Below are 27961 nucleotides of genomic sequence, written 5' to 3'. Positions count from 1 at the left end.
AAGCAAAGCTGAAGCACTGTACCAGCTGTTTCAATTGTTACCCGACGACAGGTACCATTCTTTTCAAATCTGGAGCTCCGCGCACCAACTTAACGACGAACACTGAGTTGGTTTTCCATACTCGATGTATAAACGTACCACGGAGACATATCTTCTTTAAATATCCATGGCTACTGATGTTTCAGCAAAAATAGAAAACATAATAACTAAAACTGCACGGTGGTAAAAAAATTTTTAAGTTTTATTCTTAGCTTGTGACCTTTCAAGCATTCTTATTACGTTTTCTTGTCACGGAGTCATCATTACATCTTTCTCTAATCCTTAACTTTCCTTCCCTGAACACTTTATTTCCGTTACCCATCCATCTTCCTCTTTGCACCAGTGCAGTAAACTCCTGGTTGCATCACGTTTGGTTTATAAATTTTGAACCATCAAGTTCCATAAGACCAACGCATAAACAGCATCTTAACGCAAAACCTTACTATGCCCTTCACTCTAATTCAGCTCATTTGCCAAGATGACGCCGTCTTTTGAAAGATTCAGCAAAATTTCTTTAATTGTGCAAACACCGAAAGGCATCTGCTTTGAGTTTGAGTTTCAAGAACGAGTTTGATCCTCCCTCTCAATCAACGGTTTCTTGACGCAAGGCTAAAAAACCAGTTTTCCAATTTACCTCTTTTGCTGCCAACGGAAGTAAAGCCACCTGCTGAATGGTTGACATCTTAACTTTGGGGTTGGGGAGTGGGGTGTGAAAGGGGAACCACGGATGATTTTTGTCTTTCCATTGCGCAGCACTCTTTTCTTCACCGAATACTAAAAAAAAAATGCGCTCCGTTTTGCTCGATGAAACGGGATCATTAGTAAACAAGGCTTTATCTCAGCCAGTTGTAGTCAATCTGTTTCTTAACTATTACCTTATGTCAATTTATCATTTATTATTATATATTAATTATGTGGAATATGATCATTTAGTTTTTTTCCTTAAACATTTCAAAAGGTTTTTTCCTTTAATTATTTAGCAATGTTCCTCTATGTGACAATTTTAAACAATGTTTTAAGGGGGCAAACTAGAGCTACGAACGATGGATATCTCTCACTATTTATCTAAAAGATATCTAACCTGTATACTTTTATTACTTTAAAAATTTAACAGATTTTACTAAAAATGCAAATCTTTCCTTTTTTTGTGTTCTATGACTTACAAAAATTTTGCTAAAATTTAAGAATATAAAGTTGTTTTAATAAAGTACTCGAGTTTTCAGCTATGCGTCGTCGTAACTGTCGGGATGATCTTCAAAAATATTATAAATGTCATCCCCATTACGGTTTCCATGTGTCTCCCGTTCCTAAAATGTGTTTAACACTTTCAAATGTAAATGCAATCACTCCATTATCAACACCAGCTGAGGTCATCAGGCAAAGGTATTTTATGAAACCATATTTGGATATTACTGTCATCGTTTGTGATAGAGTAAGTTGGAGCTTTAAGTAGGAGTTAAATAGAGAACTGAAACGCATTGCGCAGGGCGTATAAGCTAAAGATACTGAGAGAAGAAACAATTTCGAACAGTTTACATACCCTACTTTAAAAGTAATATTTAAAAATACTATATAAGGCTTTTCGTCATAAAGTACTATTTTCGCGTGTGTTTAAAAGAAATCTAATCTTGGTCTGTACTGAAGAATAAGGACGGATCCCTCCTAAAAAGAGAAAACATGTTAAATATCGTAAAATGATCACAAAACTGTGCAACTCTTCAAAGAAGTCAGGTAAAATTAATAATCATTACCACTGGAACTGATTAATTATTTAAGTGGGATGAAAAGTAGCCCATTCACTGTCATCCACAAAACTACAATTCTAAGCACAGGCGGCTCAAGCTCACGTCTCGAGAAAGCCAACGATGTCTTTTGACATGGATAACAGTGATGGTAAAGCAAGCTTAAAACGGCAGAAATCGCCAGAAACTACGACGGATACACAGGGCATGAGTAAGTTTTATTGATTTTACGTGTAAAATATTCATATTTCGAAATATTTATCGTTGTAAATCGAGATATTTCTTTCCCCATACTATTCCTTATAACGCGTTCAAATTTTCAACGGTTCCTCCCGTAACTTAACACCGAGTCGCACAACGCGTGACGCGTTCATGAATTCATCGTTGGCTTTTTCTCGAGACGTGAGCTTGGGCCGCCTGTGTTCTAAGTGACATTTAACTTTCATACTCGTTATAGGTTTCTTCATTTTTACCTTCCCCTCCGTGAACAAATGTAACCTTCACGAACAAAACTTATTTTTGCTAAATAAAGCAGACAAATTTAAGATTCAAGAACTGAAGAATATCGAAGACCCCATCGAAGACACCTTTTTTCGGCGGAAACCGATAAATTTACGTTCTGTAATACTTCTTATTACTGCCTAAAATCTCTTGAATTCTTCAAAAGTGAACAGATATAGGTTTGAGAATTTCTATTACCTCTTGGGCTTAAAATAAGAGAGGAAACTGCCAATTGTCTTTTAAACAGCTAAACAATGGCTTTAGAGGTGCACTGTTTCTTTTTTTGTCATTTTAACCCTTTAACTCCTGTGACCAGGACAGAACTTCTCCTTACAATATCGATACAATATCAATCAGACAGGTGATGAGAATAAAGAAAAATACTGATAAGTTTGAGGGTTTTTCAGTTGATCCAGCACCAAATTCTCAGAACTAGCATCACAAGAATTGAATGGCAGACAGTAAGGAGAATTACTATTGAGATCCTGGGCGTTAGAGGGTGAAAACGAGAGTCAGGTTGACTTGCCTTTACTCTCCACCTTGTCATGTACACAAACTCCAAGGTGTGATCTTTACCCATGATTTCCCCGTTACACATCACCTCGACCTGAAAAAAACATACTCCGATTAAACATGCTTTTTTTTTCTTTTATGAATCATCAAAAATCAGTTTTATTAGTTTTTGGTGTTTTCAAAACTGGTTATAGGTTTCTGAGTCCGCCAAATTAGTTTAATAAATTCCGAAAACCTCTCAAATCAGTTATGAAAAATACAGGATCTTAATATGGCGTCATCAAAAGTAGCTACTAGGGTGTCGCTAACCTGATCAGCAGTTTTGAGATCGAGCTTCATTTTTAAGAATTTCTTGACGTGCGCTATTGTCAGTCTTGATGAACAGCGGATGTATTTACGCACTAGTTTCTTTACGCACTGTTCTTCAGCAGAATCGTCACTAAAACAAAACAAAACTTGTGAGCAAAGCCCTCCCTTGCCCGTGCCCGTTTTGACAATCAAACTTAACTGATTGTTACAAACAAAAACTAATCAGCCGTATCTTTTTCTGGATCGAATTATTTTAATTTAAAGCCAGATATAGGTAAAATTCAGTCAAAAAGGATACAACAATGACGTTAAAATCGACAGGGTGATGTAAGAAACATACCCGAGACATTCTAGGCAAACTCCGATCTGTGGGTCATCGCGGTGGAAGTTTTCATCGGTTCCTGATAGCTTTGTTCGCTTAGCCATAGGCTCTTCAGTTTCATGTACTAAGGAGGGGGAAACATTACAACATGTAACAATATAAGAGGTGAAAGTCCCTTCCCAATTTACAAACTTTTTTTCCAATAACCTTACCAAAAATAAATAACACTACATAAGCTGTTCGTTCATTCATAAGTGTTTCTGATTAAAGGACTTGTTCCTGGTCGAGAACTCCACCGGGTTTTCTGTCAAACCTGCCAGTTCAACGCAAAGCATGGAGAGAGTTTTCTTTGATATGGGTTGTTTTACGTTATCAGAAGTGGTCTAAAACTTACATGATTAGGAAAAATATTACCTTGAGATAGCTTCCTATCTACAATTTCTTTTGCTTTTACTGCGGTACCATCATTATGCTGCGCACAAAACTGTCTTTCGCGTTTGCATTCACCTAAAAAAACAACGTAAAGGTTACTCTGGAAACTGAGATGTCAGTTTTGAATAATGTCAGTATTTGAGCGACTGCACACTTGCCCTCTACCCCCCCCCCCCCTCCCCCTCCCATACTAACCCAACGTCGATCCTGACTTAATATCAGTTGACTGTTGCTGGGTTAGTTGCTCAGATAATGAAATCGATACATTACAAGTGATCCAGCCGGCTTTTTTTGAAGGAAATGCCGCGAACACATTGAGACTGAGCTCTAGTCAGAAAAGCAATGCTTCACCGGAACTACGATTGTCTCTAATTTTAAGGAGGCAGTTCCCGGGCAAAAGCCATACTAAACTTCAGTATAGTTTGTTTCTTATAAATGGCTTCTGCATTTGCGGCGTAATCATCCAAGCCTGATGGATGTATTTCTCTTTAAAATTTTATGACAAGACGGTGTCCGCCACGGTTAGAGGAAGTTTTAAACTCAAGTTCGTTTAATCAAAAAACAAAAACTTTGTTACAAGAACTCCGCAATTTGGAATATATCAACAAGTATTGACAGTGGTTAATGGTCATATCTTACTTTCTTGCAACTTAGGAATAAGCTTGTGAATAACATCCTCTAATGTTTTGTCTGACCTGTGGATTGTAAAAAAAAAAGGCTGCTCTTCTCCTTTAATTTTCTTACTCACAATAGCGACCTTAAACAATCTGGGACAACTACGGCAGCGAAAACTTGGCAAAAAAAGGTGGGAGGTTTCACGTTCATGGCCTCTAACAGTCTAATAGATTTTTAAACTAATTCGAGTAGATTGTTCACTTTTGATTTTTACGCTAACAGTTGATTCGGGTGTCGTCCGTATCAATTGTCACACTAATTTCTAATCTAATTGTTAAATGTAGACCGACAGCCTTGACCACTTTCAGGGTTTACCTTTCACGATAAACCTGAGGAGGTATCGATGACAATCTTCCGGGCTGGTGGAGGTCGATTATTTCTACTTGTGCGTTGTAATGTTAAACATTTTTCGTGGAAGCGAAGGCGCACGTGAACACTGTACCAAGGAAATTTAAACCTCTTCCCCGCCAAGTTCGAGGTCCGCACAATGCTAAGTTACGGACCGGGATTTTTCCGCCCTGCAAGGCGCACGGGCCATAAATCTTAGCAGACTAAAAAAAAGGGACTGTAACTCTAACTATGGACCGAGAAAACGAGATTAGTTAAACTGTCTCTGGACTCAAAAGAGGGGAAAGATTTTATTTCAAACAAACTTGGCCAATAATAGTGTACACACTAACTGAGAGATGATAAGGATATACCATTGAGTGTTACACTAAATACCTGAGCATTTCAAACGGATTCGTCTCATGAATGAGAATTGAGCAACTGGGGCATTTATTGTCGCCGCTATCTTGGAAGTACTTTACGATACACGATCTGCAGACTGTCAAAGATATAAAAGATTGAATAGTTAACATATATGTTTGGATTCTAATCTTGGGTGATTATTTCTTTTCTTAGGTTTCGTGGATCGTGGAAAAGTAGAAAAGGAAGAGTGGAGAAAACATAACTAAAAATAATAATTTGTACTGGTAATGTTAATGATAATTCTAAATTAGCGTTGTCCTGTTTTTAACAACTGTGCCCTTGAAGGCCTTGAAACTCTTAACTTGTCTTTACTCAAGAACACACCAGTAACTAATTTTTTCAAAGGGTGTTTTCATGTCACGACTTGGCGCTGATGACAATTCAGGTAGGCAGAAAAACCATCATTATTAACTTTAAATACCCTATTGAAACAGAAACTGATGAACGAGTTTGGGAGGAAAATTTTAGCTGCAACTCATTCAATGTAACAAAGTTTCTCTAAAAAATAAATCCGGCTTTGAAACGCAATGGAAAAAGGATCTATTAAAAAATTTCATTAATTTCGTTAACATATTCTGACATCTGTCAAAAAGGTCACGACCTACTTTTTTGGTTTCAGCAAATACAAGTGAAGATTAAAATTTGAATGATGCATTTCAGTGGAATGTCGATTATAGAAACTGAATTCCTTATTCAAATTGAAAAATGTTTCAGTATCATAGCGCTGCTGATCTGTTGGTATTGAAATGTGTATTGCCTCTGGCGTATTTCATAATATTTTCAGAATAATGTGTGTCATTTGATAAATTGAACGTTTTCATTCCACCTGCCAAGTGACTACGCAAAAGTTTTTCCGAACATTAGGGTGCGCTCTCCCTCGATTTAAAACGCAATTTTTTAAATATTAGTTCAAATCGAGCTCTTATGCCTTGCATTTGCTAAGCGATAGATAATCCACTGCCAAATGTTGGTTTAAATTATGACTTATCACCCTTCACTGTCTTCTCTAACGCAATTATCCTGAAAGCATTAACAGCAGGCCGTCTTATGAATAATTCTTTCTATCAAGTGGCCGTAGCATTTGCAAGTGGATGAATTTCAAACTCGCTTTAAACATCGCAAAAATTGATATTTCTTCCCGCCTTTTAAAGAGTGTTTACCTAAAAGGATAAGCCAGAAGTAAATAAAAATCTTTTTATGCGATAAAAACAAACTGTTGAACACTTCATCCTCGGAAGTTAAACTAACAATGAAAATGGTCGTCTGTGCCAAACTCAAGCAGATGTTTCCCTTCGGTTTCTACGATTGAATTGCAGTTTCGCAACACAGAGAGAATATAAAATGACAAGCTGGTATTAAAGACTTTTATGATATTTTTCGACCCATATTCATGTTCAAATCTAGATACCGACTCGTATTTCTGCTTGTGAATAACCAGAGAAAAACAACGCAAGATGTATTTTTTAGATCGCGCCCAAATCTTCCATTTGAATATACAAATCATCGCCTAAACCCCGCGGTACCTACATGTGTGAAGACACTCCGTGATCGTCGTCGGCTTGATCAAATATCCATTGCAAAGTTCGCATGTAATGAACGAGTTCAGATCTTGAAGCTTGAGTTTTCTCTCCCTGTTTGACTGAGAAAAATTTATACCAAATTAATAATAGAATAACCGTCGACATCAAGAGACGCGTCAAAGGGCTTTAAACGAACAAGTCTATCGAATTTCCGAAGGAAAACTTTCACTGATATAGCCTCTGGTAAACAGGTGTTTTAAACACAAGCAAGCAACCACAGAGATCGATATAATATATTTTAACTACATTGTCTTGCAATTCTTAACCTCATAATTAATACAGAAGCAGAAATTCAAAAGCTGTTTTCTCTCGAAAATATTTTCATGCACATCTTATTGTATTTTGAGTCTGAAACCAAACGAAACAGCTTCGAGTCCCCCTAAAAAGCAAATTATCATTTAATAACGGCGTGTTAACCTCACTTGAAGTTAACAATATAACTGATACCATAGACTTGTACTACGCTGGTGGCCAGTAGTAAAACATTTACCACAATTTAACGTAATTTGCTTGACGTAGATTTCAAACATCCGACTGAAATAAAAGGAAGTGTTTCACAATGACATGATTAGCCTTGAGAATTCATGAAACTAGAGAAAAAATTTCAAACAGGAGGGCAATGAACCGATGTCTTTCCTGTAATTGAAAGTGTGCTATACCTGAAGTTACGTTTCACACAAATTCCCGTTTTAGAACTGACGATTCAAGCAGACTAAAAGTCATGTCAACAAAACATCATTAGTCAAGTTATGCGAGGCTGTCGTTCAACTTATGACTTCTTTACATATGAGATGCAAATTTTCGACTTGAAATTGTACCCTTTACATTAACTAAACGGATTCATAACATACAGAATAGTAACAAGTACTAATTAAAAAAGATAACGTAAAAGAATCGACTCAATAGTGTCAATCCTTACCTGAAGAATAGCCATTTGAAAGAAGAAGCACACTATTCTTCCTCACAGCTCTGCAGTGTTGTTGCGGCGCACGTCAAAACGCGCGCATACGTCTTCTAGTCACGTGGTCGACAGTGTCGAGCAACGAAGATTCCCGTATAAGGAAACAAAGGAGCCAATATCAAAGCGGGAATTCCTTTCAGACTAAACAGCTGAACTGTCTAAATGATTTACGTTTGGAAATTAGTACACAAAAACTTGCCTGCAAATCAACTCACCTTGCGACTTGTTAAACAAATGAATTGAAGCCCTTTCAAGTTCCGGTCCTACTATTGGCGCAGCTTAAAATATCTAATGGCTTTAAATATTTAAATTAAGGATTACCTGTTTTGAAGAACAATATCTGAAGAAGAGCAGACGCATGATAATATATGCACGTATTTCCTGAATTTTTGTGAAGCGCTTAGATATGCTCATCTTAAAAACTTCGCAAATGTCACGAACGTTATAAAACATTTATAGATGCAACATATTTACAGTGGATAACTAATATAAAGGAAAAAAAAAGTGACTTTTTAAGTGGTTAAAGGGAATCGCTCGCACAAAAATATCTTAGGAATATTGGTTCCTTTCATTATGATACAATACCAACTACAGGCTGCTGCGTTAAATTGGGCAGCTTTCCCACTGTAACTCATTTGTATTGCATGTTTCACATGTCACATGCCATCCAAAAAAGGTCTCATGAAGATAATTAAAAACCTAGAATTTTCTCCAATAATGATTGTTAAATGAAACGTCATATGTACACTAAATAAGCTAGACGAACCTGAGAAGATCCGGCTGATCACTGAAAATTTGATATTTTCCACCATTCAGTTAAGGCTTGCATTAGTGATGAGTTTGTATGTATGTTAATTTAAAATGAAATTCGTAACATGATCAAGGCCAAGAAATAAATTTAGGCAGTAGAGTTTCAATCGAGCGGGAGGATTGGGAAATTTGAGGTGTGAAGTCGAGTTCATCATTTGCAAACGAAACCTTACTTGACATAGCAAATTGTCGTCCCATTAGTAACAATGAATGTGTCTTTTGATAGGTTCCTCTTCAAATTTCAATTGAATTTGTCTAATATTGTGTACTATGAAATCAAGCTTACTGAATTTACCTTACCTCATTTCTACACTCGGTCTCCGATAAAGCACGCTGTTTCAATCAATGAAAGTTTGATTAAAATTGATCTATTTCTAAAAATAAATATAAACTCCTTTAAATTCAATATTTTCCCAAGTATTGATATATAAAACTGTTCCCTGGAACACGTGCCTGATGCTTTTTCAGATCCCCTTGAGAGAAAACTTTCCGAGGGATGCAGCGCTCTTAGCGCTTCATTATCTCCTCCAGGGTGTAACTCCACAAATATGCACGCCGTAGAGTCGCTCTAGAGCACAATTGCGTTTAGACTGATGTTTCTGATGTCTGTAATTCATGATCAGAGAGTAGAAAAATTACAAAAGTGAAAGTGTCAGACACAAACCGAATATAAATGAGTACGCGCCTATTTTACTGCAACTTTCCATTAACCCTCTAACTATGAATGAAAATAAACCTTTAAATGAGTTTCAGGCAAGCTTTTTTGCTCCTTCATGCAGAATCAATTCATATGTTTCCAATCTTTTCTTCAGTAGATTATATGTTTTTTATTCGCATTGCATTACTTACCGAAGCAAAAATTTTTGACTCAACTTCGTAATCATTTATTTCCAAGGGGTCATAAATTGTAAGACATCGTTGATGAGCTAGTAGAGCAGGGATACTCGAACAAATAGCGGAGATCCCGAGCCCTCCAACAAGGTCTAACATTTCATTTAAAACTGAATTGTTCAATGTCGTCTTTATGTTATCCGTTTTATTACTTTCATTGTTATGTTGCCAGTAACTCGATTTTTCTTCGAAATGTGGCCGGATAATTTTCGAGGCTAAAATCAGAGCTAAAATTACCCCAGGAAATTCTTGCGACTCTTTCAGTGATCACTACCGAGGCAATTCTTCAGTTTTGCGCATGAAAAATTGATGAATCTCGAAATATGATTAGACGCTTTAAAATAAAATTCGTAATAACATAGAATTAAAAAGACTTGCAACTGGAGCCGAGTAATTATCAAAATCCACGAACGGTCTTTCTTTTGAAGAGAAATTGAAAATTTTAAAAGTTTTCAAGAGTTTTTGTTCAGGAGATTTGTTGAACACATAACTTTGTGACTACATCTTCTTTGTCAAATATCGTGATATTTACCGAAGCCAAGGTAAATATGCTTTATATTTGCCTTCAATACAGACGTTACGATAATTAAGCTGGCGAGAGCGGGGCAAATGATAGGCCATAATTTGGTTGCATGTTGTATCAGAAATTTTCTTCGTTCACAAATTGGACTCTCTGATAATCACCACCAATTAATTTTGATGGAACCTCAAACGTCACAAATTAACTCCAGCCAATTGCAAGACGAGAATTTAACTTACTTAGTACGCACCGCAGGAAACAAGAGACAATCTACAGAACATTTATCAAAATCACTAGAAACTTTGAGTTCCCATGGAGCAGGAGGACCATTAAGACTAATGGTAATCAAGCATCTCTAATCAGTGAAATCTGTGCTTTTCCTCAGAATCTTATTTCGCTTGACAGCTATTTACTCTCACTAATGTAGGCTTTTACGGGTACAAGCCAATGTTTGCTGGGGAAAATGGAGTCAATAGCAGATAGCGGAAGTCTTCTCGGTTCTGAAGGGAAATCTTTTAAGAAATCCTCCATTGTTAAGGAATTTCGTTTTCACTTAATTAGCGAGTTACTTCCAAGACTTGTAAATAACGATTTAGACGCTGGTTATCCTTACAAGCACATTGTGACAATGAATTCACTCTTGAAATATTAATGAAAGTAACTAAATATTGTTGAATATTGCTGAAGTCATCTCTCTTTGTAAACCGAACGTCAATATAAAGTCAATATTGAGGTTCCCATTGCATTGTATGTCATTGAGTTAAGAAACTGGGGGCAAATGTTTTTTTCTACCGCGTTCAGACAGACAAGGAGCTATTCATAGTTTTGTTATTTTTCGTTTGCTATGATTGTGCCTAATCTGGCTCCCGAGTTTTCTTAATAATAACTAATCAACAAAACAACCAAGGTTTCCGAGACTCCCGCTTAGCGTGAATAATTACAACATGAAAATGTTGATTGTCTACTTAGGGCGTTTTGCATTTTTGTAAGATTAGTGTACAACGACGATTATTTAACAATTTTAGAGAAGTGCTCTATTTTGAGTTGGTTTTGAAGTGGCGAGACTTCCAGGATACCGTCGCTTTAAAACTCGACGCGCGTCAATCCATTAGTAAAGAAGAAAAAGTACTTAATCGGTTAAAGACATAACAAAAAAGATACATGAAAAAATTAGATAAGTCATTTCCCAATGAAGCAAGATGGAAAAGCTTAAGTTCTTTATTAAAAATGTATAAGGCCAGGAGTAATAAGGGGTCACAAAACCACTAAAGACTTGTCATTTTCGATGAAAACTCTCGGAAGGAACATTTTAGTAGTAATTGGAACACCACGACCTTCGGAGGTTTCTGTTTTGGGCTTTGACGTGAAGTTTAACTCAGGATTTTAAAGAAGTTAACTTGCATGGCTTTGTGTTAACCTTCGTGTAAGGAAGTTCTCTTTTCAAGGTATCGAGCTAATTTCATTTGCGCAACCAACCTTCGAAGAGAAAAATTACGTCCGTGCGAGTCCACCCGCGTAGTCTTGATTGTCAGTTGCCGAAGTCATTGTCAAACAAACTAACAATGCAAGAGTCCAGCGCATCAGAATCCATACCAACTTCTGCAACACACCAAACTCGAGAGGAAAATAAGCCTCGCCGATCTCCTCCTCCTCTTGTGTCTATGGACGGAACTCGTAGGGACTCGCTTGTGGGGCTCCAAAGACTTGTTTACAGCTCGCAAATATTTACACATTCACGAACATCGCACGAAGATCCCCGCCCTGTGGCGAACATTGGCGAGAACGTGGTGGAAGTCAAACCAGGTAATTTCTGCCTTTTCTGACTTTTAAAGGCCACTCAACGTTTAGCAGTAGTTAAAGTTATTTACTTCGTAGCCGAAGACACTTAAACGTATCATCAAAGACAAAAATGGAGTTACTTCCTTTCAGAAAAGAAGACAATTGTTATCACAGTACACTTGTTTAAAGAAATTCTAATACTTAACCAAAAATCAGAAGGAAAAAAAAGATTTAGGAATAATTATCTTAAAAAAAATTGGAATTCTTTCACTCTTGTCTTTATTACCATTATTTATTGTGCTACTAAATCATTCATGATTTGTCGCAAAGTAATATTTTCACCCAGCATGAAATCATCATTAAGGTTTTAATCATTCTACAAGAGGTCTTCGCCGCGCGATATTCACTTGGCGACACATTTTCACGCGACAAAGCCATAGGATGATATCTTGCTATGGCGGTTTAAGGCATAAAAATGGAATTTGCGATCTTCATGATAACTCACGATAACACGAAAATTATAAACGCTGAGGTTTCTTTGGACTAAAAATATAATAAGAACTCAAACATGGCTTTCATTTCCTTCGTTTGTCAAATTTTGTCACCAAACCCGAAAGGGAAAAAAAGGTGATATTTGTAATAACTGAGTCAAATATGGACTCATGTTTCTCTGTCGGTTTGATATCTAATGGCTGGCACATCACGAATAAAGACAGGAAACATCGGAAATTATTTGTTTCATAGATAAAAAAATCTTCGAATTGAGAAAAAAGAATTTATTTCCTCTTTGGGTAACCTAAAATTAAAATAGTACATTCACGGTCAACATTCACCGAAGTTTTATGATTTTTTTTGGATACGATTCTAGAAACGAAGACGAAACACGCTCTCTCCTTTCTATTTTAAAACTTACTGTACGCAAAGAGAAGCTGAATGATTCCGCACAAAGTCACCAAGAGGTTACCGTGAAAGAGGATGCATCGTAAATTATCTGAAAGGAAGACCTGCAACTCTCTAGTGTGCCAAAATTGGAAAAGTGGAGAAAAAATGCCAGACAAAATCCTAAAAACCGAATTAACAGATTGATGATAGCAACGATCTTTGAATTTATTCTTGCATAAAACGGAGAGAACATTTCTGAAATGAAAGAGTTTCTCGCTAAATTTCGCTGATGTGAAAGAGCTGCGGGAGCCTCGAAACTTTCCACCTTTCATAGAGGTATTTGCTGTGAAAAACAAGGCGTTGCCACTGATATCACAGCGTTTGAGATAAGTCCAATCTTGTCAATCTTGTTAGCTCAGTTTGAGCTTATATCGCAAAGATCAATAACTATAACTTCGCCACCTTGATACTGAGTAGGTTTTGTAATATACTGAGTGATATTCTACAGAAGGAAATACAAATTGTCTTGATCCTGGGATCTTTTGAAATAAATGGTATTTGAAAAATACCCACAACAACTATTCGGCTCAAAATCCGATACATCGTGACCGCTCAACAATCCTCGCCCTTTCTAAGGCTTGTAATTTCTTGCGATGACGCACAAGAGAGGGCACTTCGATTGCGTTTTGCAAAATCAATACCAAAGTAATCATGACGAATTTATCACAAGAATTAAGGCAAATATCGCCAGGAGCCAATAAGACGTTAGAGTAGCGACAAGTAAATTGCTGAAGCGCGGAAAAATGCGTGTGACCAAGCAGTGATTGGCTGTGTTGTTACATCTGATTAGTTGAGAGTGAGACGCAAGTTTTTCTTTTAGGACCAATCACAGTGCGTGGTAAGGTAAATCCTATGCAATACCGTCTACTTACGACATTCAATTTGAAATTGCTTTAACTGTTTTGAATGGTTATACTTTTAGGTCCAAGATCTGCTCATTCGCAGACTCGACCAAGTCTCCCCAGCCCAAAACCCAAGAGAAGCAGGACTTCGTTCACGCCGACGCAGTTAGAGCGACTAGAAGAGGAATTTTCAGTGGATATGTACGTGGTTGGTTTAAAACGAATGAAGCTGGCAAACGAGTTAAACCTGTCGGAAAGACAAGTTAAAGTCTGGTTCCAAAACAGGAGAATGAAGTACAAAAGGGAAAGAGCAAAGTCCAGATCAGACGGAGGAAAATTAAACTGAGTGGACTCAACTCTACGTTATTTATTGTATCAGATTCAGCAAATAATCATTGTGTAAATACCTAATATTCCATAAAATATAAGGCGAGTGCATATACCTGAAGCGTGCAATTATAACGGTTGACTTTTATTGACATTTACCTTAAATTTTGCTGACATTCCTTGATTTATTACAAAACAGAATTATGGGAAGCAATACTAAGTGGAAAGAAAGTCACATTAAATATTGTATCCCGTATATCAGCCGCTAGGTTTTTACAATAAGCACTTTTTACGAAACTATAACTACTTTTTATCTATACTCACAGGACGAGCAAAGCTGGCCTAAAAAACGCAATGTAAATGGGCGCTTTTCTGCACACATTGCAGAAGTTATGTATTATCATGCCACCGCCCCTGTACTCTTCCTGATGACGACCCACATGAGCACTAGTTGTTGAAAAACGAATCAAAAAATTAATCGCACAGCAGCCCGCACTTGATCAATGAATCTTGTTGAGATACAAAAAAATCACAATGAAACAATAAAGCAAGGGATCAAGCAAACCACTCGCTAGCTACATCGACTGCCCTTTGAGAGAAAACGAGAGCAAAAAATATCTCTCGTAAGAATTTGTTTCGTATTCTTAACAAGACAAACCACTTGAGAACGTCCGTCTCTATGTTACTAAGGATGCTCTGAGGCACGCTTATGACTTGTATAGCAAGTAATGATTACAATATGGGTACTTGGGAACCCTAAATGCCCGCGATCAGTGGCCGATCGATTTAACATTAAAAAATCGATTGTATTTTGTGTTTATCGCAGAATTTGTGGAGCGATTACCAACAATCTTTCCGGTCAATATATGAGGTACCTACTTGTTTGAAATTGGGCACCGCTGGGCAAAATGATTAATTTCGGATCCGTTGCCCCATGGAACTTGTTGGATCAACGATCCAATGATCCGTCTTCAGATCGCGCAGATCAGTGATTCGATAAATCCTTGTCCAGAGTGGACCTGATCAATCACTGGTCTGAAAATGGATTTGCTCGAAAGGAACGCCATAGATCAGAAATCCTGATCCGGATTCTCCCAAAGGAACGCATCCTTAGTCCGGAAATTGTTTATCTATTTTTTTAATTTCAATTTTTTGTGGATTTCCCCCTTTTTTTTCTCCTTCTTTTATATTTTTTTTAAGAGTTCTCTCTAAACTGTACCATTATTTCGTACATAAAAATTTTGTCTTTCCCCACTGATCCAAACCTTACGCTGGTTTGAATTTGAACAGTGATTGAAAGAATAAAAAGTGTCGCGATGACTTGGAAGCTGTATACACGAACATGAATCTTTCTCTTATCTGACATTATTGTATCAAGCTAAGTGCAAAACTGGATCCCAAAGACTTTTGGAACAGCTTTAATATCAGTCTCCGAATCTGTTTGACAGCGAACTGCACTGGGACCAACCCCACATGGACACACATCAGTTCAAAACAACGGATAGAGCTTGTAGGGGTTGATGGAAAGCATCGCTTTGTCAAGTCCCTACAAAAGCGAAGAAAATATGGATGAACTTCAGTATCTGAGTATCTAAGCACCTGCCCCTCCCCTAATCCAACAGCAGTCAAATGATAACAAGTTAGGGTTAGTTTTGGGTTAGGGGAGAGGTAGGTGCGTAGTTGCTCTGATATTGACATTGATCCGAAAATGTCAACATAGCAGATGCAATAACCTCTCTTTCTTAAAATGTAATCAACTTCGAATAAATGAGAAAACATCCGATTCGTTTCGTATAACATGGACATCTGGTGGAAATCTTTGTCCCTGTCAAGGAAATTTTTCCTCGAAGAAACTGCTCAAATATAAGCTGGTTTGAATCAGTACGGTGATTTTAACGATAAAAACAGTTGAAGTGACTTGGAAATTAGAAATAGTGCACACCACCTCGTGTATCACAGACACAATGCAGCAACAATGCTAATACAAAGCTGAGACACTGTTAACAAAAAAAAAAGGTGTGGAGCATTGCTGACTATCACCCCTGGTCACAATATTTTAGTGGTGTCCGGCCAATACAAGCAAAAGACTAAAACAACATTGGTACAAAAAATGTACACTACTTTAAACTCACTTGAAGTAAGTGCTCGACAAAATTCCAGTAGGAGAAGAGCCAACTCCAACTGGTAACGAGCAATTCACTGGAACAGGGTTCCCGTTGTTGTCTTGGAACCACAAACAATAAGTAAACAGGAAATCTCCGTCGCGGACAGCTACAAAATGGTGGCCTGAATAGGATAAGAAAACGATTCGCATGTACTTGACCGATCGAGGTAATACCTTGAAAGATGAGAGCGAACCAAATAATTTCATGAAAAAGAGCTTGCTTTATCTAAAAGAAGTATCTCTCGAGAGGACGCCAACAAAAACAAGCAAAAGGAGCCCCAGCCAGAACTCAATTCTGTTTTTATCGATGCGATCAAAAGCAAGGAAGTGATTTAATGGCACGTTTTCCAGTTGAAAAGTTCGTAGTCAGTCGCAAAAACGATACATCAGAGAAGATATTGATGGTTTCGTCAAAATACCGTTTGTTTGTCTGTTTGTTCGTTTGATCTGACATAATTGCATGCATTCTCAACCCTTCAACTCTCAGAACAGAGTAACATGTAATTTTTCCCTAGAACATTCATACATTATCCAGCAAATCCGGCGGAAGTTATTATCTTGATCTAACAATAAATTCTTGTCACTAATTAATGCCGAAACATGTAGAAGCTAGAAGGAAGAATTTACAATCAGAACTTGGGAGTTAAAGAGTTAACACCTGAAATCTAATTCTCCTAGGTAATGATTACAATTTTTTTTGTCGGCTGGTGGCGAGAATTCGGCTGCACTAAAATAACGTACACAATAGGAATATGTTCAGAAATGGTGCGTAGTACATTTTTTGCGAGGGCAATGGGCAAGATAGAATGCACGAAGTGGGAAAACTGACAGAAAACACTCAAAACCTTTGGCTCGCTCTTTTAAAGAAATAAAACAATTGAAATGCGCATTGAGAGCTGTGCACACCTTTTTGAGGCGGCTTAAGCCGATACGTCACTCCTTTGTGAAATAATTTAATGGGAGTTCACAACTATTAATGTTAAACAATTAATATTTTTCTCGTGCTTTTTCTTACCGCGTTGTAAGTAGGATTGTATATACGTCCACATATCCCAAATTTTCTGTTTAATAACATAGCTCGGGTTGCGAGGGTCCCGGACCTTGGTGGATGTTGTGTTGATGGTAGGCGCGGTTACTTGGTCAACACAGCGGTCCACATGAATGAAATGCACGAGACCTGGAAACTCTTCAAGGTGGCGGGAAATCGTCAAGGAAACTAAGGCAGAAATTTTTTACCCAAAGGGATCTGAGGTGAAAAAAAGTCTTAAGGACCTTCTTAGGAAAAAATTACTGACCACATGAAAGGTTAGAAGCTTGCAGACCAAACGAAAGGAATCTTGATTGAGCATTATCGGATAGGACGTAAAACCGTAGGCCCCGTCTCCTGCAGGGTTGGGGTAGGAGACGTTAATTTCCCACGCACGAGATTACTGTGTGGTGGATGTCCTCCCCTGGGGTGGGATGGGTGGAAGAGACACTAATTGTAAAGCGCCTTTGATCATATAAATGTTAAAGGGCGCTATAGTAGTAAATAAATTATTATTATTATTATTATTATTATTACTCGAGGTTGCAAAAGGATACGCAGTCATCGTCATATTCCTACGTCCTTTGACGAGCAGATAATCTTCGTAGTCTGCCAGCCTTGTTTGAAGCAGCTCTTTGATTTGTGAGATGGTTGCTAAGAGCTGCTGACTTATAAAAGGCTCTCCCTGACTGGTACAGAATAAAACACTAAAGAGGGACTTTAGACAGCGAGCCATTTCCGCTACCGATGCTTCCAGCTGCGGAGACATCTCAACACCCGTTGGTGCAGCGAGGAAGCCTAGTAAATCACCTCTTTTTACCAACTCCCATCGATGGCGCAGGGTTCGAACCTGATTCTCAACAGCCACCTGAAGTAAACAGTTACATGTAACAGTCAACATAAGGTTATCATGAGTCTCAAAACACCAGGAACATCGAAAAATACTTTCTGGAACATTGTTGGGTCGGAAAGTCAACCAAGCGTGAGAAAATTCAGCCGCAGGCACTGGCACAGATCATTTTACAATTTTGCGGTTTGCTTGCAAGGCCTGAACTTCAGCAGCTGAGATCTTACAAAAATCGGCAAAATACCTGGTCAATCACTTTACAACGAACAGCGTCACAATCCAAAACAGAAAACCAGACAGGCTAAAATAGGGCTTTGTAAGTAGGTTGGGTCATTTTGCACTTCCAGCTTTTTTCTTCACCTTAAGACTGCTTTCAACTCCGATTCTTAAGATCTTGAAGGTACTTCTCACTCACTTAAGACAACGCACACATCCGAAGAATCTATGTCATAAATCTACTGCACAGCTACACACTTCACTTCCCGTAAGGCTATATGGCATTTCACGTAAGGCGCGCGAAAGTTCATAACTGTGACTCATCCCCCAACTTTTTGCCAGAGGCTAGCTACGCCTCCTTTCTGTCTAAACATTCAAGAAAAATTGGTGTTGTATTGGGATTGCACGCCCCAGCTGATAATTTGGTGCACCCTCATCACCTCTGACAGAGAGTGTGTTCGTTAAATTAGGGAAAAATGCACAATACAAAATACACCTACCCCCACAGGAGTCCTCATGGATTCAAGAACTCTTTTCACACTTGTTTCTAGTTTCTCCATGATGGCCTGAGCCTGTGGTACCGTCCGCTGGCCCTGCTTGGCAGACGGCTTGACACTAGCCAAAGATTCTAACGCTTGGTAAATGAACGTGGCTACATTGCAATGTTTTGTCTTGAAAAAAACAAGAGAAAAGGAAACTTAAAAATTGGTTGGCTGCAAAAAAATTGCCTTTGCTAGTGCACGTTAAAACTTACACGTGAATCAAACACTGACGTCACAAGAATGAAGGAAATAATCACCAAATAAAGAAGCTCTTGATTATTAAAAAAATTCTCCTATCAGCACATCAGGAAATGTATAGAAAAAAGCATCGGGAATGCGTATTGTGATTTTAGGGTGTAAAGGGTTAAAAGTTGTTTAGTTTCTTACTTCACTGACAAGAACCAAAACTGTCCCTGTGGCAAGGCGAACAAAGTGAAGGACATGAGGTAAATATGGACACCTATCAGAGCTTAAGAAGACTGGTTGGCGATAATATTCATGTCTTCTGTCCATATTCTGTATACCACTGGCTGTTTCAAGTTCTTCCTCGTCAGTTTCTTCTCCTTCTTCATCATCCATCTTTACAAGAAACAACATGTTTTTCTTTTAATTTGCATCAAGCACATGTTCTTTCAAATGACCAACTCTATAGCCTGCACTGATCTCTTGCCCAGTGATGGGAGTCTAAAAAAGATCTCTGCCATCATTCTCTTACCCACTTTGTCTTGCACAGGATACCAAGCCCAAAGAATCACAAGCTAATCATGTATGTTACACCAAGTAAATGCAAAAGGAAGAGAACACATATTTAGCTATTAAATAAGCCAGGCTATAATCTGTTTTAATGCACTATTCACCTCAAATGCAACCTCATAGGAGGGTTTAGAGCAATCCATTTGATTTATAGTCTATTGCACAGTTACAACTGTACATTATTCAGAACTATATGTATATACCTGGATATTGAAGGTAAAAATAAAAATAAAAATACAAAACTGACTGGCCAAGAAATGTAGAAACATAACGTATGTAATACAGATAGAGAATGTAGGTTTAAAAACCTTTTGAGAAAAAAAGAGGTCAGTTCAATAGCTTAGGGGTGGCCTGAAGGGCAGATTTTGTTGCATCACACTTTGTATAATTAGAATAATTCCTCATTCCATTTGAGAATTGGTAAATATGTGCAACATTCTTCTCTCAATACTTAATACTTAAAACTGCAGAAATAATAACTAACACATAAGAATTTTGAGAATATTTTAAATAGCAATGAAGCTAGATAATTATGATACCTTTCTCTTGAGGTAATCAGGAGTGTCTGCCCTTGGTGTGAAGAAATGCTCTTTCAATGTTAATGGATTCTTTGGTGTAAGCTCCTGAGCAGTAGCCTCCCTGCCTTCACTAGGTATCGGTGATGATCGAGGGGAATAGAACAATTCATCTTCAACAGAAGATCCTGCATAAGCAGTGTCCTCAGGTTCAGCCTTCCTTTGCGGTGCTCTTATATCAACAGGATCAGAGTGCACACGTCCAACTTTTGGATGCTGTTCTTGTTCAGCACAGCCCTCATTTGTAGAAGGGCTGCTTAGAATGTGGTGTGATACTGAAGGTCCACCTTTGCAAAGTACCTGGTGTGCTAATGGAGGTGGGGTTCTATTTAGCGTTATGGGTACAGCTTGTTTAGAGTGTGGAAAGATGTTATATAGTAGAACAGTTATCAAGAGAAGATCTGCAGACTTGAGTTCTGAGGCATTTGGACTGAAATCACAAAAAAAAACAATCAAAACTGTAGTTTTTTAGAGTTTGCTAAATATGTGCTTGGTAAGTTGAAAATACTAGAGGCTTTTCATCAGATGGAACACAATTTAAATGTAACTAAGCACTTTTCCGTGTTTACAACAGATACTGCAAGGCTCTCAAGTAAAACCGATGAGAAGTGTCACATGACTTACAAATTTAATTTTTCTAGGTAGGGAGAGATCAAATTGCAATGGCCTCTTTGTAATTCTTCCTTAACAGGTACAAAAGGTCTTAAAAGTGTGCATCATCACATCCTGTGAACATATCGTGTCTTACCTGGAATAGAGTGCAAGTAGCTTTGTATTCACCATAATCAATGAATGCACTGCATTCTGGCCACCTCTAGTCCTTGCCAAGTTTAGTGCTTCTTCTAATAAACTTATGGCCATTCCACCCAGGTTCTGGTTGACATGTAAGCGTTCCACAGCCTCGACCAAGAAGCTTTGTTGTTGTGTGGACAAAAACCCAAATGTGTCAATCAAACTTCCCAAGGTTTTCCAAGCCTTTTTCTGTGCTGATAAAATTTCTGGTTTTAATAATTCAAGAGAAGCTCCATAGTGTAAAGTAGCCAACCTGTACACCACTGATAATTTCCTTTTCAAGAATTCTTCAGACTCTTCACCATCACCATTGACAGCTGTGAAAACCAGGTCATCAAACTAAAGAGGTTTAATTTCAAAGATATGAAATCATGTACTGTAAATAAAGCATGCAAGGTTAAATCTTCACAATTACATGTTGTTCTTGAATCATCCTCTTATGCTGGGAGGGCATGACTAGAAATTGACAGTGAATATCTTGAAACAAAAATCTTAAACAAATATAGCTGCTGCACATGTATATTCAAACAACATCAACAGATAGAGGGCAAAACAGTTGACACCTTTCATAATTTTAGTCCTAAAGTTGAATTCGATACCAGGAACAAAGATTACAGGCATCAAAGTTCTAGGTTAAACTTGAGAACCCAATAAAAACTCAACTTGTCTCCCTTCATTTTGTTAATTGATTGTATGAAGTCCCTGACAGAATAGTTACTATCTGCCCCAATAAATCACATTTGAGGATTGATAAAAGTTGCAAACTTTATCACAATTTTAATTTATATTTATCAATAACTTTCATTAGTCCTCAGTTCAAGATTGTTAGTTTTAGAGGTTTGTTATTGATACAACAGCATTGCAGACTAACAGGTAATATAGTTGAAAAATTTGCCATAGGAAAGTAACACTTAATCAGAACACTCATCAAAATATGAACTGTTCCAAAGCAAAATGACAACTTTGCATAACCTAGTGTAAACATGAGCATCTAAGAATTGCCCACCTTTGAGTTTTTCATGGGGAAAAAAAAAAAAGAAGAAAGACATAAGTTACACTTGATCAGCACTTTAACTCATGATATACCAACCAAATATAGGAAATATAGCAAGATTCCTTGCTTGAAGTAAATACATACCTGATTGAAAACAAACAAAGTGCCATCTTCACACAGAATAGAAGAATATGGATTTCCCAGATCATTCATGTAAGTTAGTGAAGTGATCATTGGAGAAAAGATTTGTGATAAGGCAGTCATGTCCATCTCATCTTCATTGTGATAATCACTGATGAAGCCAGCATTACGAGAAAGTTTGTTGACATGCTTGATAAAAGCTTTATCAGCATGGACAAAAAGAATATCTGGTAGGGAGTTTATGATGAGTACACACTTCATTGGTCTGATTCACCCTCCAGGAATTAAGGTGATATGCACACTACTAAATAGCTGAAGTTTATTTTCAAAGGTCAACAGCATAAATCTACACTCCTTTGTGTTTCCACCTGAAATCAATGTAAAACATTGTTGTCAGTTCTATAAATGTGCCTTACAACAAGGACATTTGTAAACTGTTGACAAGTTCAGCCAAAAAAGTTTTCATTAGTTAAATACATTGAGTGGAGTTCTATGACTTCCCGTACAATACACAAGTCAAGTCTAAAAATTCTAAACAGACAAAAAACATAGACTACTAGTGCTTCATGCCATAATGGAAACTGTCATAGATCAAGAACATGTTTTGTAAAGGGAAGCCCATCCAAGGTTATCCTTGATAACCCTAACTCTAATTCTAATGTGAAGACATCGTTGGCAGGAAATTTGTTCTAGAGAGCTGTATGCATTACAAAGCCTGTAGCTAGCTGGAAACTTAAACAAAAACATGACAACAGTATGACAAAAACACAGCCTGTCACATGGAGCAAGAAAATCAAGCCACTGATGGATTATAGTGAAACTTTCAATCATGATAATTACATTTTTTTTTAACTAATGACCTTTCAGCAATGGTAGGTATAAACTAGCATTGCCTCAACAAGTCAAAGAACAAACTTTGTCATGACAATTGTTTGTCTCATCTGGTGCATCTGCATAAAAAATTTCAAAGCTGTCAAATTCTGTAGACAGCCAGCACTAGTAGTGGAACTTCTGTTCACTGCTTAGTTCTCTATGTGCAAGTAAGAGGCATGTGGTAAAAATGCAAAAAACATTTTAACAGTAACAATGCCATCAAAAGCAAGACAATTGTAGTGGCTGCAAAAGTAAAATAAAGATTCTGTTCTGAAACATTTTTTTCTGGAACTATCTTTTCAATTGATGACAGGAAAAAACAATTCCCTTTCTTTGTTTAGTTTACTGAATAGAGGATAATTTTGCTTCTACCTGAAGAATAAGGCAATTTTCTTATTAACCCTTTACCTCCCAGATCAAATTTGTAATTCTTCTTACTGTCAACTACACAATTCTTATGTTAGTTCAAAGAATTTAGTATTGGATCAACTAATTATCCCCAAATTGATATTTTTCTTTATTCTCATCACTCATCTGGTTGATATTATATTGATAATGTAAGGAGAAATTCTGTCTTAGTCACTCATGGGAGTTAAAGGGTTAAAATGTATAAGAACCAGTTTCAGCAGGGTATGCTTTTCAAAAAACAAATTTGAAGCAAGACTTTCCTATTACCCTGTACTTCATTATACGTACAGTATCTAGATAAAAAAAAGGAAAAGGGAAAGAAAAAGAAGGCAAAAAAATTGATCGTCTAAGGGCTTTGGTTAAGAACTTTGTTTACAAAGTTTGGGTTATGTCAAGGAACCATTAGAATAGTAAGAGGTTGTGCAGAAATATTTTCATATTTACTGTCGCTTAAGGGTTGCCTAATTAAAAGTGCTGACGCACTGAAGACTCAGTCTAACCTTTGAACAGACTTATAGGGAGAAATGTATGAAGATCAAACAGCAAATTCACACAAATTTAAGAGCTCTGAGGCAAATTAGACTAACCAAAACATCATCACTCATTTGAGATAAAAGCCCAAAATTTTGGACAATAAATAATAAAAAAAAAATTTTCTTTCTCTCTAATAAAATACCTTAATGCATAGAAAATGAGCCATACTCCTTCCAATTCCTTCCACTGATCAATCCGCCGCACCGCCATGTTTTATCACGAGCGCTCTTCTGAAGAGACTGGAAACGATAGTCACATGTGTTATTGGTCTTGTGACCAGCACGAGAACGGGTTTTGACAACAAAAACCGAAAAACGCCGCAAATAGTTGCATAATCTACCCTGCTATCGATACGGCAGTTCTTCTAGTAAGTATGAAGTCTCTTTTGGTGTGTTTAACCTTGTTGGGAATTACGTGTGCTTTCAGATTTCCCACTCGCAAAGACGGCAAAGGTTGTTATCAGCCAAGTTTTGACAAAGGCATCAAGGAAGTTGTGTGAGTAAATAATTTCTGGTGTGTTCTGCTTTCCAGATTTCCTTCCTCGTAAGAGGCGTACCTTTTCTGAAACAAACAGATCAAACTGTATAACTTCAAGTGTGAGCGTGTTTTTTTCTGCGCAGGGACTTGTCATATTATAGCGTGTCTTCAACTCTGAAATGACCAACAGTTATCGGAGCTATAAATTTTAAACTGAGATCAGACTTAGCTGAAGCTGAAGCTGTTTAGCCAAATCGAGATAGAAACGCGAAAATGATGAATACGATAAGTTACCGTTTTAAAGAGCGAAATGTTTTTTCAACGAGATTCCTCTCAAACGTCGAAAATGCCTTCTGAAGATGATTTTCGCTGAATCATTGGTGAGATATGACGTCAAACAATGTTTTGTCAGTCAATGCCCGTTGGTAAGATAACGGCGTAATATGGCCCCTGAAAAGAAATCGGGCTTGTACAGGATTTAGCGAGATTTCCCTAAAACCCAATGATATTCTAAAACAGAGCTTCAGTTTGGCAAAATTTCCGCGCAGCCCCATACGTCATTATGCATACATATACGGGGCTTTATTATTCAGTGTATCACTAATTAGATGTGCGTGCATAAGGAAGTATGGGCTGTGCGGAAATTTTTCCCTCAGTTCTAAAGGAATCTTAGTGTTTTTGCCATTGTTTGCTTTCATTAAAGAACTGTACATAATTTAATATGTGGTTATGCGAAGACCTAGCAAAAGATGTCATCTGCATGCTGCTTTAACTCATGCATTAATGCTGTACAACCTATCTTCAATTTTAAACAGGAAAACTCCACGGCCCCATGAGTACCTGAGTACAGGATCAATTCCCAAACAGTGGGATTGGAGAGATGTTCCTGGAAAAGGTAACTTTGCCAGTGTTACACGTAATCAACACATCCCTCAGTACTGTGGCTCCTGTTGGGCTCAGGGAACAACTAGTGCAATGTCAGATAGAATCAACATCATGCGCAAGGGGAAATGGCCTAGCAACCTCCTGTCAGTTCAGAATGTCCTGGACTGTGGTAAGAAAATTTTGATTGTTATCTCAAATATCTTAAACTTCTTGTATATTGAACTCTTCATTTGAATCAATATTCGCAATTGAGAGAAAAACTGTTCAAAATTGGAAACACCATGAAATGAAAAAATTTGTTGACTTAAAATCAAAACAATGGTAATCACCATGACACATAGGAAAAAGGGCCATACCACACAAAGCCAGTGGGATCTCATTTTATATATAAAAACTGTTCCAAATGCAGAAATATTACACAACTGAAGATCAGAATTGAGGCAAATTGAAGAGGCATAGGTTTCCTTCAGAGAGGCAAACAAAATAAATGAAACTCTCATGAACTACTATTACACCCAAACATCATCATGCCTATTCTCCATACTGGTCTCTATACATTTCCAAAGATGCTGACAAGGAGAATTTGTTTAATGATCAATAGCTTCTTTAGCTTTAGTTGGTGATCATTACTTTCATTCTTTTGACTTAAATGTGTGATTCAGGGGTGGTATTGTTTGGAGCTAAAGGGTTCGTGATTATTTTTGTCTTAATCGTCAACAGGCAATGCTGGTACATGTCATGGTGGTGGTATGATTGGTGTGTATCATTACGCTCATGAAAAGGGAATACCTAGTGAAACATGCAACAATTATCAAGCCAAGGACCAGAGTTGTACAGATTTCAACCAGTGCGGTACCTGCACCACATTTGGTGAATGTCATGTCATTAAGAACTACACTTCATGGAAAGTCAGTGAATTTGGTGAGAGAATTGTTTGAAGATGGAAATATGAATTATGTAATACTTAAAAAAAATTTGGTGAAATAATGATTTTCATTCAGTACACATTTTACCACTTTTGACAGAGGTAATGCACATTTACTGAAATGGTTATTCTTGTTGAGGTTTAGTCTTTGTTTCCAACACTGTTAAGAACTTCAAGTACATCAATGCAATGTTTTCACTTCACATTCTAATGTACAGTTTGTAGTAATGATACTTACCTATTACCTCTGGTATCAGTAACAGGAAAATTCCTAATCAGTGTAATTTTATCAATACAAGGAATCATACATGTAGGTTCTACTGTAGTATCATGGCTTCAGCAAATCTTAATGTGCCATTCTGTCACTAGCTTGGAGAGATGTGGGTCAGATTCTAGTGGTATGATTTTGGCCTGATTAGTAGGGCAGATTAGCTTAGAAGTTTTGTTGAACATTTTCTGCTTCTTTGCTTAACAAATTTTATAAATGCTTTCTCAGGGAGAGTGAATGGACGTGAAAAGATGATGGCTGAAATTTATGCCAGAGGTCCTATTGCCTGTGGTATCATGGCCACTCCAAGCTTGGAAAAGTACCAAGGAGGAATCTACACTGAATACAACCCAAGCCCTGAGATAAACCACATTACATCAGTTGCTGGTTGGGGTGTGGAAAATGGTACAGAATACTGGATTGTGCGAAACTCCTGGGGTACTCCATGGGGAGAGGAGGGCTGGTTGAGAATTGTAACATCAGCATACAAAGGTGGAAAAGGTGGAGACTACAATCTGGCCATTGAGGAAGATTGTGCATTTGCTGTTCCCATTGTTGAAAAATAGGGCTTATCACCAGATATGACCATTCTCCCAACATTTAAGTGGAGTGATTTTTGGAATAAAATTAATTGTTTGGTAAAAGTTAGGTTAGCCTTTTTATGTTATCTTCTCTTCTCTTCTTTTTAAATGTACTTTTAAAAGATTTATCCTTGTTTGTTTAAAATTATTTCATCCATTTTGCACATTTAAAAAAAAAGGTTAGAAATGGTTTAAAATTTTAAGCAATTAAAACAGTTTTACTTGTTTCATTGTTCAATATCCTGTACCTCTTTTGACTTTGTAAGGTTTTTAAAGATGGAACATGTGTTATTGGGCATCCATAGCCAGGTATACAAGTGTAATCTTCCATTTCTTGTACCATGCTCTTTCTTGCACCTTTAACTTCAGTCTCCAGACCAAATTTAAAATAAGCTTTAAGTTTATGCAGTTGAGTTGACCACCATCCTATTTTTCTTAAGCATCAGTATCTAAAGACCTGTCTGGACAAACAATCACTGAGCTGCACTGAAAGTAAAATTTTATGTAGCCATGGTTTGACTCATTCTCTACCCGGATTGACCAACTACAATGTGTAAAACACATTTCTAAAGTGATAAGATGAAAGCAAAATATTATCTGGAGGATGCTGATTGGTTAAACAGTGAAATCTTAAGAAATCTACCACAGACAGTATGGGGATTTTGCTGACAGCTGCCACTTCAGCCTCAATCAGTCTGCTCCTAGAGTATAAAGATAGGCCATGGGAAAGACCATATGAACAAAGTTGCCCACTCCAAACCCCACGCTATTAGAATACTTTGGACATAGGCAATCTTAAAATAGTTATTTTCTCCTTCAATGAATATTTAGAACTTCTGAATCTTTTCTACTGTTTCACGAGGCTTGCATGAGATACAACAAACATTGAGGGCTGCTATTGCTTAAACCGTTTTGGTTGTTCAGTCTTTTTTTAAGAGGTAAATTAAAATTAAGTATTTCTTGGTGTACTTTATCATCTTGGAATTTGGAGAGTGCAAAATTGTACTTCATAGGCTACATGGGC

At 37.4% G+C, this 27961-nt stretch overlaps 4 protein-coding genes across 5 annotated transcripts; 2 read left to right on the top strand and 2 right to left on the bottom strand.

The window, feature by feature from the left end:
• Positions 1 to 275: 275 nt before the first annotated feature.
• LOC131788775 (polycomb group RING finger protein 5-A) lies at positions 276 to 7873 on the bottom strand. 2 transcript variants are annotated; one of them, XM_059105868.2, is made up of 9 exons: positions 7783 to 7873; positions 6811 to 6922; positions 5257 to 5359; positions 4498 to 4553; positions 3841 to 3933; positions 3445 to 3550; positions 3105 to 3234; positions 2809 to 2889; positions 276 to 1701 (listed from the first exon to the last, which is right to left on the bottom strand). In XM_059105868.2, exons 1-9 carry the CDS (start codon positions 7795 to 7797, stop codon positions 1651 to 1653), a joined length of 747 nt encoding a protein of 248 aa, XP_058961851.1. In that variant the 5' UTR covers positions 7798 to 7873; the 3' UTR covers positions 276 to 1650. The 2 variants fall into 2 exon arrangements, with proteins under 2 accessions (XP_058961851.1, XP_058961850.1); XM_059105867.2 differs by lacking the exon at positions 276 to 1701 and having other exon boundaries at positions 1745 to 2889.
• Positions 7874 to 11337: 3464 nt separating this feature from the next.
• LOC131788853 (GS homeobox 1) lies at positions 11338 to 13975 on the top strand. The gene is made up of 2 exons (XM_059105947.2): positions 11338 to 11848; positions 13689 to 13975. The coding sequence occupies exons 1-2, from the start codon at positions 11608 to 11610 to the stop codon at positions 13952 to 13954; spliced, it is 507 nt and encodes a 168-aa protein (XP_058961930.1). The 5' UTR covers positions 11338 to 11607; the 3' UTR covers positions 13955 to 13975.
• Positions 13976 to 15287: 1312 nt separating this feature from the next.
• LOC131788849 (BLOC-3 complex member HPS1-like) lies at positions 15288 to 24134 on the bottom strand. Its single transcript, XM_059105943.2, has 10 exons — positions 23944 to 24134; positions 21990 to 22354; positions 20808 to 21190; positions 20024 to 20489; positions 19119 to 19310; positions 18690 to 18860; positions 17684 to 17994; positions 17115 to 17296; positions 16068 to 16221; positions 15288 to 15481 (listed from the first exon to the last, which is right to left on the bottom strand). The coding sequence occupies exons 2-10, from the start codon at positions 22245 to 22247 to the stop codon at positions 15301 to 15303; spliced, it is 2298 nt and encodes a 765-aa protein (XP_058961926.2). The 5' UTR covers positions 22248 to 22354; positions 23944 to 24134; the 3' UTR covers positions 15288 to 15300.
• LOC131788852 (cathepsin Z-like) lies at positions 24072 to 27175 on the top strand. Its single transcript, XM_059105945.2, has 4 exons — positions 24072 to 24296; positions 25094 to 25332; positions 25884 to 26084; positions 26585 to 27175. Exons 1-4 carry the CDS (start codon positions 24175 to 24177, stop codon positions 26920 to 26922), a joined length of 900 nt encoding a protein of 299 aa, XP_058961928.2. The 5' UTR covers positions 24072 to 24174; the 3' UTR covers positions 26923 to 27175.
• The last annotated feature ends 786 nt before the right edge of the window (positions 27176 to 27961 follow it).

Source organism: Pocillopora verrucosa, chromosome 1 (assembly GCF_036669915.1).
Source record: "Pocillopora verrucosa isolate sample1 chromosome 1, ASM3666991v2, whole genome shotgun sequence".
Classification (NCBI taxonomy): domain Eukaryota; kingdom Metazoa; phylum Cnidaria; class Anthozoa; order Scleractinia; family Pocilloporidae; genus Pocillopora; species Pocillopora verrucosa.
Note: the sequence above shows the minus strand (reverse complement) of the source record. Positions and strands in the feature narration are given on the sequence as shown.

What these genes read in the sequence shown, in the direction of transcription:
- LOC131788775 (XM_059105867.2), bottom strand. An exon ending in AATCCGTTTGAAATGCTCAG is followed by an intron (nt 4,554 to 5,256) that starts GTATTTAGTGTA and finishes TACAATCCACAG; the next exon opens with GTCAGACAAAACATTAGAGG. An exon ending in TATTCCTAAGTTGCAAGAAA is followed by an intron (nt 3,934 to 4,497) that starts GTAAGATATGAC and finishes TTGTTTTTTTAG; the next exon opens with GTGAATGCAAACGCGAAAGA.
- LOC131788853 (XM_059105947.2), top strand. Translation starts at nt 11,608, where the DNA reads ATGCAAGAGTCCAGCGCATCAGAATCCATACCAACTTCTGCAACACAC. An exon ending in CGTGGTGGAAGTCAAACCAG is followed by an intron (nt 11,849 to 13,688) that starts GTAATTTCTGCC and finishes TTATACTTTTAG; the next exon opens with GTCCAAGATCTGCTCATTCG.
- LOC131788849 (XM_059105943.2), bottom strand. Translation starts at nt 22,247, where the DNA reads ATGAAGTGTGTACTCATCATAAACTCCCTACCAGATATTCTTTTTGTC. An exon ending in AGGAATATGACGATGACTGC is followed by an intron (nt 17,297 to 17,683) that starts GTATCCTTTTGC and finishes GACGATTTCCCG; the next exon opens with CCACCTTGAAGAGTTTCCAG. An exon ending in TTGTCGAGCACTTACTTCAA is followed by an intron (nt 15,482 to 16,067) that starts GTGAGTTTAAAG and finishes TCGCTTTTGTAG; the next exon opens with GGACTTGACAAAGCGATGCT.
- LOC131788852 (XM_059105945.2), top strand. Translation starts at nt 24,175, where the DNA reads ATGAAGTCTCTTTTGGTGTGTTTAACCTTGTTGGGAATTACGTGTGCT. An exon ending in AAAGGCATCAAGGAAGTTGT is followed by an intron (nt 24,297 to 25,093) that starts GTGAGTAAATAA and finishes AATTTTAAACAG; the next exon opens with GAAAACTCCACGGCCCCATG. An exon ending in ATGGAAAGTCAGTGAATTTG is followed by an intron (nt 26,085 to 26,584) that starts GTGAGAGAATTG and finishes ATGCTTTCTCAG; the next exon opens with GGAGAGTGAATGGACGTGAA.